The sequence below is a fragment of the Guillardia theta genome, assembly GCF_000315625.1.
Source record: "Guillardia theta CCMP2712 unplaced genomic scaffold GUITHscaffold_78, whole genome shotgun sequence".
NCBI classification, from domain to species: Eukaryota; class Cryptophyceae; order Pyrenomonadales; family Geminigeraceae; genus Guillardia; species Guillardia theta.
The window spans coordinates 338,120-347,024 of record NW_005434596.1 but is presented as its reverse complement, the minus strand read 5'-3'; the positions used below and the strand labels follow the sequence as shown (position 1 = coordinate 347,024).

Genomic DNA, 8,905 nt, shown 5'->3' with positions numbered 1-8,905 from the left:
GGAGCTCGATGCCAAGGAAGAGCGGCGTCGTAGCAAGGCCAACGCGGTGATGGATGAGGAAGTTGACAAGGAAGGGTGGCAAACGAGGAGGAGGTGAATCCTGGAGTGCTTGCAAGCAAGAACCTCGATTTGGATTCAATGGAATCGGTAGATGCCTCCTCTCCTTCTATCCTCTCCCCTTCCCTCCCCTCCCCTTCCCTTCCCTTCCCTCCCCTCCCCTCCTTTCCTCTCCCTTCCTCATTCTCAGTTAATCGTCTCACACTTGCTCTTCTCGCAGCTCGAGCCTTCGAGGGTGGATGAACGCTTTGAAGCCATCTACACCGACCCGGATTTTCGGGTGAGAAGAAGCAGTTCGCGGGAATTGCTTGGGATGACAGCTGGCCTGATAGCTGGACCCGCTGGATGAGAAGTACTCGTACGTGAAGGGGAGGGCCAACGTGCACCAGAAGCGATACGTGGAGCTGAAGAGGTTCATGAAGAGAGATGAGGAGAGGAGGGAGAAGGAAGCAAAGAGGAGGAGGAGGGAGGGAGGAGAGGAGGAGACTCTGCGAGATGAACCTGAGGACGTCAACTCCATCTTCGACAAAGCGAGGAGATCTGCCATGTCACTGCAGGCAACAGGGTAAATTTTCAGCTCATCTTTCCCTCCCCCCGCCTTTTCCTTTGGTGCCAGCTCCTCCCCATGATCATCCTTTTCTTCTTCTTCCTTTTACCTATTTCGTATTTCCTGCCCGCCTTCCCCTCCCTCCCCTCCCTCCTCTCCCTCTCCCTCCTCTTCTTCCTTCCTTCCTCCCTTCCCTCCCTTCCCTCCCTCCCCTCCCCCCACTGCCTCCACTCCCTCTTCTTCCTCGCCTCCCTTCCCTCTCTCCTCTCCCTTCTCCACCCGCCACCATCGCTGCATCGTTTCGGGGGATTGACGGCCATGAAGGAACAACAACAGAAGAGACGACGCTGAGAGGAGGGGAAGGCGGGAGATCTTCGGAGACTCGACCGATTCAGCGGCAGCGGGGGAGGAAGAGGCTGAGATCGGGGAGGCAATGATCGAAGAGCTTCCGGGCCCTTCCAGCGACTCGGGAGTGAGGAGGGAAACGGTTGACGGTGAGATATCGGAGGAGGATGACTCGCTGGGAGACGACGACGACGACGACGACGATGGTGAGAGGCTGAAGTGAAACTTCCTGCTGCACAGCAGCTGACCCTCTGGCAGGGTCGAGCAGCAGGGAAGGGACGGGAAGGGGAACGGAGAAGGTCAGTTTGTGACTGCCCTGTTCCACCTTGACTTGGAGGACGATGAAGATGTCGAAGAGTAAGAGGAAGAGGCTGAAGGAAAAAGAACGTCTGAAGAGGAAGAAGGAGAGGTGAGATCCGAGTGAAGTCGCAAAGAACCCTTTAGCTGATCGATCTCTTCTACTTGCTCCTTCTTACCTGCTCCTGCTCCTGCTCCGGCTCCTGCTCCTGCTCATTCCCCCCCTTTCCTCCTGCTCCTCCTGCTCCTCCTTCTCCTGCTCCTGCTCCTGCTCCCGTTGCCCCCCCCTCCTCTTCTTTCTTGCGCTGGCAGAGAATGGATGTCGATTCACCCGCTTGATCGGATGCGGATGATGAGGGAGAAAGGAGTGAGACCGACGGCTCCTCACCATGTTTGACGCTGACGTCATGCGCAGCTTGACGGCAGGATGGCAGTGGAGAGAGAGCTCGAGAAGGTGCGGGCAGTGAGGGAGGAGTTAGCCGCCAAGGAGCCCAGCAGGAGCGAGGTAGAGAAGCCGTCGAAGATGCTCTTCGAGCAGTCGCAGACGATGAGGAGATTCGAGATGCGGGACCCGGGAGCGGAAGAGCTCAAGTCCGACCGAGGTCTCATGCAGAAGTTCTTCATCGATGGAATGAGGGATGGGGTAATGTATGAGGATAGATACCCCATCAAGGTCAGGAGCAGGCACGAGAGGCTGCCAGGCAACGTGTCGAGCTGGAACTCCATGCACGTAGAGCGATGGATTGGCAGGCATGCGTCTTCGTTCGGGGAGGACAGCGCTACCCTGTACAAGAAGATTTTCTCAGCGTTCAGGGTGGACGGGCGGCACCTGACCAACGTAGATAAGCAAGATCTGGAAGATATGGGCGTCCAAAGTCAGCACGTGAAGATCTTGTTGGACCAGATTCGTCCTCTCCGCATGCAGATGGTGTCCTTGCAAGAAGAGGAGAGGAAGATGGAGAGGAGGAGAGCAGAAGAGAAGAGGCTTGCTCTGAGGAGGCGGGAGGAGACGAGCTTGCAGACGGATCAGGAGAGGGCGGGCGCGTTGTGGGATAGGAAAGACTCAGAAACGAGACTGCAGCAGTACTGGACGGAAGTTCTTACGAATCACACGATCCAGGTCAAGTCTTGTCGTTTCTCTCGGTTGCTGAGCTATCATGCAGATCTCCACCCCGAAAAGATTGAGAGATCTCCACAAGATCCCTGTGAGCTTCTCCTCCTCCTGCCTGTGCTCGTGTGCTCCTGCTCCTGCTCCTGTGCTCCTGCTCCTGCTCCTGCTCCAATGACCCTCCCCTCAACCAATGGCCACACCCTCACACCTTTCCTCATGTCTTGTTTCCTTGCGTTGAATTTGCTCTGCTCAGGAGCACGACATCTTTGAAGAAGACGAGACAACTCGCAAAGGAGCGTTTCCCTTACCAGGTGAGGAGGGGAGGAGGAAGAGGAGGAGGAGGAGGAGAGAACAATCCTCCCCTCCTCTTCCTCGTCCTTGTTGTCGAATTCCCCTGACATTCTCCTCGTTTTGGTCCCGCAGCCGCTAGTTTGCCAATGGTCCAAACTGACTTTGGGATGCTTCGAGTATACACGGTGAGACAGAAGGAGGGAGGGAGGGGAGGGGAGGGGGAGGAGGAGGTGGAGGAGGAGGAGGAGGAGGAGAGCGACTGACGAGGAGTGTTATAGGAGGCGGACTTGAAGCGTGAAAATGCACATCTCAAGCTCAATGGACCTTGTCCCTTCGAATGCTCTTGTTGTGTGATATAGCATGAAGACAACTATGAAACCAGAGCCCTGAGACCGAACATAACGAGGAGGAGGAGGAGCAGGAGGAAGAGGAACTAGTGGTGGTAGAGTTGGTGGTAGTGTTGGTGCGGTGCAGGAGCAGGAGCAGGAGCAGGAGCAGGAGCAGGAACAGGAGCAGGAGCAGGAGCAGGAACAAAGGATGATTCATTCGCAGAAAGGTTCATTTGCTCAGCGGGTCAACGGGTTGTCATGTAACAATAAGGAAGTGAAGAATTACAAAAACATGAAGACGAGAGGAGGAGGAGGGAGCAGCGGGGGGCACAAGGAAAGGCGCCTCATACTGCTGCTCCAGCACCTGCACAGATCCGGTGGAGAAATCACGAAACCTGTCTCAGCCTGCAGGGAGCTGTCAGACTTGTGGGGTCAACAGGACAGCGGGAAGGAGAAGAATCTTACGAGAAGGTCCCACAGGGAAGGGACTCTGAGATGACAGCCTCCGACAACCCGATCAGATCCGCCTGATGGGTTCAACAGTCCGTTAGTCCTCCCTCCTCCCTCCTCCCCTCCTGCTCCTTCCCTCCTCCCTTCCCCCCTCCCCCTCTTCCCTCCTCCTCCTCCTCCTCTTCCTCCTCATTCCCTTTCTCTCTCTTGCCTCCCCGCATCTTTACTTCATCAGTCCATCCCCACTCTTTTCTCTCCTGTCGCCCTCCCCTCTGCTTTGTCCTGTTTCCTCCTGTTCCTCTCCTCCTCCTCCTCCTCTCCCCTTCCTCCTCTTGTTCTTCTCTCCCCTTCCTCCTCTTGCTCCCCTGCTCTCCTTGTCACCTGCATCGTCGTCGACTTCTTGACCGTCAGTTGCCCATCACTGAGCGTCACTCCTCGCTCCCGATCCCTCGTCACCTTGGCCTGCTCCTCTTGTCACATTCTTTCCTCCTCCTTCTGCTCCTCCTCATCTTCATCATCATCTCCATCATCATCATCTCCATCATCATCATCTCCATCATCATCACCACCACCATTTCCATCATTATCATCATCATCATCGTCATCCACAGCCAGCATAACCACTCCCTTCCCAGCAGCTTCGACCTGCGCGTAGAGAACTTGAGGAGCGATGGTGCCCTGGGACGTAGAGATTTCCTTCGTGATTTGAAGCTGTAAAGCTGTCAGGTTGCAGAGAAAGCAAGGGGGAGAGACTGAGACGAGCAGCAGAAGAGGAGATCAAGAGGAGAGCAAGAGAGGAGGAGGAGGACGAGGACGAGGACGAGGACGAGGAGGAGGAGGAGGAGGAGGAGAGCTAGAGAAAAGGGAGGATGAGAAGGGTTGGGGAGGGCAGCACACGAGAGGAAGGAGGAAGGGGGAAGGTACAAACAAGAGGAGGAGGAGGGGAAAGGAGAGAGCAGAAGAGGAGAGTTGTTTTGCTTGACCTCAAAAAAGATGAAAGGGTATTTCGGTTCCTCAAACAGCCCCCAGATCCAAAGACCAGCTTTGTCAAACCCTGATGTATTGAAAGGTAAGCTCCTGCTCCTCCTCCTGCTCCTCCTCCTGCTCCTTCTCGTCGTCTTTCTCCTCTTTCTCTTCCTTCTCCTCCTGCTCCTCCTCTTTCTTCGCCCAATCTCCACTTCCCTCCCCTCCCTCACTAACCCCCATCCTTCCTCGTTCACCTTCTTTTGCTGGATCTTCTCCGAGCTTCCAGAATCCTCCCTGCACAAACGAGCTGTTTCTGACGATAAGAGGTCCCTGCGGAGGTTCATACCCCTCATCCTCTGCCGCACATGTCAACTCCCTCCCACCCTCCCTCCCTCCTCCCTCCCCTCCCCCTCCCCTTCTCATAGCACCTTGGAAGCATGCAGTCACTGCTAGCTCTGCTCCATCGTCGAGGGCGATCGCCATCGACCATTCCGTCTCCTTCGTCAACGTCGCCAGAGGAAGCTTCTCCTTCCCCTCTGCCATCATCTTCAACCCCTGCGAGGCTCCTCTGACTCTCCTCAGCGCGGCAGGACGAGGATCTGGGAGAAGAGCAGCATGGCACAGCATTGATGTGCTCGCTCGAGGAGCATGGAGAGGAGGAGCGGCATTGAACGCCTTCACCGTCTCTGCCAGCATCGCCGCTAGCGCCAAGCACAGCACCGCCATGCCTTATATGGGACTGCTGCCCGAGAAGCTTCCGAGTATGACTAGTAAGAGGTATTAAATATCATTTGCTGTCCTCCCACTCTAAAGCAATCGCCTCGCCATATTTGTTGCCTCCCTCCTCCCTCTACCCTTCTCCCTCCTCCTTCTACCCTCCTCCCTTCTCTCTCTACCCTTCTTCCTCCTCCCTCCTCCCTCCTCCCAAGTCCTCTTGCTACCTTCATCCTCCTCCTTCCTCTCCCCGCCACCCTCCTCACTGACCTCCAGTCCTCTTGCTACCTTCCATCTTCACTGTCTCTTCTTTGATTTCGCGTCGTCCATCCCCTAGCCCACTCATCACAGCTCCTCGCCTCGCTCCTCCTCGCTCCTCCTCCCTCCTCAACCGCCTGACGAACCACAACTTCATGCTGTGAGAGCTGTCGAGCTTGCCGCCAACATGATCTTCAACATCGATGAAGTCACAGTCTACTTCCCTACCCCTACATCTACAAGGAGCAGCGAGACTACATGGTCGAGCTCAAACGCTCCCTGGACGCGAAGCAGCACTGCATGCTAGAGATGCCGACGGGACGGGCAAGACCATCACGCTCCTCTCGCTCATCACCTCCTACCAGCTCGCACACCCCGAGGTCCCGAAGCTGGTGTACTGCACGCGAACCGTGCCGGAGATGGAGAAGGCGCTTGAGGAGCTGAGGGAGCTGATCAAGTATCGCACGTCCATCCTCGGCGCAGAGGGCGGGAAGATCCTCGCGCTAGGGCTCTCCTCGAGGAGGAACATGTGCATTCATCCTGAGATCTCCCAAGAGTCGGACAGGATCGCAGTAGACGCACAGTGCCGATCCATCACGGCGTCGTGGGTGAGGCAGCGTAAGGAGCAAGACAACAACATCAACGTCTGCAGCTTCTTTGAAGGCTTCGACAAGCATGGCTCTCAGAGTCTCCTCCAGCCTGGCGTGTACACCCTGGACGACCTGAGGAACATGGGGAAGGAAAAGGGGTGGTGCCCCTACTTCACCGCCAGGCACATGATCCGTTACGCCAACGTCATCGTGTACAACTACGCGTACGTGATCGACCCCAAGATCTCTCTGCTGGTGTCACGCGATGTTGAGAAGGAGAGCATCTTGGTGTTCGACGAGGCTCACAACATCGACAACGTTTGCATCGAGGCCTTGAGTGTCAACATCAACAAGAAGAACCTCGACGGCGCTTCGAGGAACATCGCGACCCTCTCCCGCGCCATCGAGAAGAGCAAAGAGCAGAACGCTGAGCAGCTTCGACAGGAGTACGAGAGGCTGGTGGCAGGTGATCCCCCCCCCCCTCCTCCTTCTCCTCCTTCTCCTCCTACTCCTCCTACTCCTCCTGCTCCTGCTCCTGCTCCTCCTACTACTACTCCCTCGCTGACCCAGCCTTGCTTGCATCAGGTCTGCAAGGGTCAGGAGCTATCACCGGAGCTCCTCTCTCCGATCAGTTCGGAGGGGATCCGGTCGGGTTCGCCAACGAGCTCGAGCAGTTGATCCCCGGCGACATCATACAAGCGCACAACTTCATCAGCTTCATGCGCAAGGTCGTCGACTTCCTCAAGGAGCGGCTTCGAGTCTCCAACACGGTGGAGATGACCGACAACGTCCCCTTCGTCCGCTCCCTCATGCAGAAGATGCAGCTGCAGGAGCCCAAGTCCCTCCGCTTCTCCGCCCAGAGGCTCAAGTCCCTCCTGCACACCCTCGAGGTCGTCGACGTGGACACCTACACTCCCCTCTCCCTCGTCGCTGACTTCTGCGCGCTTGTCTCCACGTACACTCAGGTGAGGAAGCTTATGGGTTTGGACGCTGAGCTGGTTGCTGATCTCTTTCTCTCCTCCCCTCCTGCTCTGCCTCTCGTTCCCCCTTCTCCTGCTCCCCTTGTTTCTCCTCTCCCCGCCTCCTTTGCTCCTCCTCTCCCTTACACTGCTCCTTCCTGTACTTGCTTCCCTCCCCCTCTGCTCCCTCTATCTCCCTTGCCCGTCCTCCTCCTCCTCCTCCTCTCCGCAGGGCTTCAAGATCATCATCGAACCCTTCGACGAGCGTCTGCCCAACGTGCCCGATCCCATCCTTCACCTCGCATGCCTCGACGCCTCCCTTGCGATCAAGCCTGTCTTCGAGCACTTCCAGTCCGTTGTCATCACCTCGGGGACCCTGAGCCCTATCGATCTCTACCCCAAGATCCTCAACTTTGTCCCCCTCACCAAGACCTTCGAAATGTCCCTTTCCCGCCAATGTATCTGCCCCATGATCGTCACCCGCGGCTCCGACCAGATGCCTCTCAACGCGCGGTATCAGAGCAGGAGCGACAGGTCCATCATTCACAACTACGGGCGGCTGATCGTCGAGCTCTCCTCCTGCGTTCCTGACGGCATGGTGGTCTTCTTCCCCTCCTACCGCTACATGGAGGAAGTGGTCGGGGCCTGGGCCAACGGCAAAGTCCTTGAACAGATCACTACCTACAAGCTCCTGTTCATCGAGACCCAGGTTAGCTCCTCCTGCTCCTCCTTCTGCTCCTCCTGCTCCTGCTCCTCCTTTCCATCCTCCTCCTCTTCCTCTTCCTCTTCCTCTTCCACTTCCTCTTCCTCTTCCTCTTCCTCTTCCTCTTCCTCTTCCTCTTCCTCTTTTGTCCTGCTCCTCCTCCTGCTCCTCCTTCTCCTCCTCCTGCGCTTCTCTATTGTTCTATCCACTTCCCTCCCCTCCTCTCAAACTTCTTCTCCCTCTTGGCTTCTCTCCCTTCCTTCTCCTCCTTGGCCCTCACACTACTCGTTAAACTGCAGGATGTGGTAGAGACGACTCTTGCGTTAGAGAACTTCAAGAGAGCCTGTGACTGTGGACGAGGAGCCGTCTTCTTCTCTGTAGCACGAGGTGGTGACCTCCCCCATCCTCTCCTTTTTCCTCCTCCTCTCTCCTCCTCTCTCCTCCTCTCTCCTCCTCTCTCCTCCTCTCTCCTCCTCGCTCTTCCAATCCATCCTCCACTTGCCTCGTCTCATCCCTCCGCCAATCTCTCGTCCCTCACCCTGCCTCCTCTTCCTTGTCCTCTAAATCATCTTTGCCCTCCTGTCCCCTCCCCTCCCCTCATGTCCTGTCCTGTCCTGTCCTGTCCTGTCCCCTCCCCTCCCCTCCCCTCCTGTCCTGTCCTGTCCTGTCCTGTCCCCTCCCCTCCTGTCCTGTCCTGTCCTGTCCTGTCCTGTCCTGTCCTGTCCTGTCCCCTCCCCTCCTCCCCCCTCCCCTTTCCTGCTCTCTTCCCATCCTGATCGCTGCCTAACAGGAAAAGTCGCTGAGGGAATCGATTTTGACAAACATTACGGAAGGTATTCATGTCAAGGAACTACCTTGCGGTCTGACATCTTAACCTCAACAGAGCTGTGATAATCATCGGTATTCCCTTCCAGTACACTCTTTCCAAGATTCTCCGAGCAAGACTTGTAAGTTCTGCGAATTTGACCTCACCTTCCTGACATCGCAGCCGTTGAGTTCTTGACTGGTTGGCAGGATTACATGAAGGAGAGGTACCAGATAGACGAGGGAGACTTTCTCACCTTCGATGCGATGAGACAAGTGATTGCTGCTGCTTCTTCACCTTCCCTCCTCCTTTCCTCTTCGCTCCAAGTTTTGAATTTTCCCTGGCATCTTCCTTCGCTTCCTGCGCTGTGTTTTCCCTCCCTCCCTCCCTCCTCCCTCCCTCCCTCCTCCTCCCTCCCTCCTCCTCCCTCCCCCGTCCTTTCAGCTCCTCTTCCACCTCCTGATTCTTCTCCACCTCCTTACT

General features: G+C 56.5%; 3 protein-coding genes across 3 annotated transcripts in view; 2 read left to right on the top strand and 1 right to left on the bottom strand.

The window, feature by feature from the left end:
* Positions 1–3,007, top strand: part of GUITHDRAFT_114820 (hypothetical protein) — a gene marked incomplete at both ends in the record, with an annotated part of 5,535 nt that extends 2,528 nt beyond the window's left edge. Inside the window, 12 exons of the mRNA XM_005826087.1 lie at positions 75–147; positions 278–337; positions 390–622; positions 929–1,155; positions 1,208–1,248; positions 1,297–1,358; positions 1,559–1,613; positions 1,662–2,366; positions 2,410–2,451; positions 2,611–2,668; positions 2,781–2,833; positions 2,927–3,007. Coding sequence (XP_005826144.1) covers positions 75–147; positions 278–337; positions 390–622; positions 929–1,155; positions 1,208–1,248; positions 1,297–1,358; positions 1,559–1,613; positions 1,662–2,366; positions 2,410–2,451; positions 2,611–2,668; positions 2,781–2,833; positions 2,927–3,007 — 1,690 coding nt within the window. The remainder of the gene's footprint in view (positions 1–74; positions 148–277; positions 338–389; positions 623–928; positions 1,156–1,207; positions 1,249–1,296; positions 1,359–1,558; positions 1,614–1,661; positions 2,367–2,409; positions 2,452–2,610; positions 2,669–2,780; positions 2,834–2,926) is intronic.
* A 356-nt stretch (positions 3,008–3,363) lies between these two features.
* GUITHDRAFT_143763 (hypothetical protein) lies at positions 3,364–5,089 on the bottom strand (the record flags this gene model as incomplete). The annotated part of the gene is made up of 6 exons (XM_005826086.1): positions 3,364–3,382; positions 3,443–3,504; positions 4,073–4,138; positions 4,411–4,481; positions 4,648–4,749; positions 4,822–5,089. 6 exons carry the CDS (start codon positions 5,087–5,089, stop codon positions 3,364–3,366), a joined length of 588 nt encoding a protein of 195 aa, XP_005826143.1.
* A 28-nt stretch (positions 5,090–5,117) lies between these two features.
* ERCC2 (ERCC2/XPD/Rad3 nucleotide excision repair) overlaps positions 5,118–8,905 on the top strand; it is a gene marked incomplete at both ends in the record, with an annotated part of 5,431 nt that continues 1,643 nt past the window's right edge. The window contains 8 exons of the mRNA XM_005826085.1: positions 5,118–5,170; positions 5,673–6,421; positions 6,541–6,920; positions 7,147–7,623; positions 7,917–8,004; positions 8,408–8,450; positions 8,501–8,564; positions 8,632–8,697. Of these exons, the coding sequence (XP_005826142.1) occupies positions 5,118–5,170; positions 5,673–6,421; positions 6,541–6,920; positions 7,147–7,623; positions 7,917–8,004; positions 8,408–8,450; positions 8,501–8,564; positions 8,632–8,697 (1,920 nt within the window). The remainder of the gene's footprint in view (positions 5,171–5,672; positions 6,422–6,540; positions 6,921–7,146; positions 7,624–7,916; positions 8,005–8,407; positions 8,451–8,500; positions 8,565–8,631; positions 8,698–8,905) is intronic.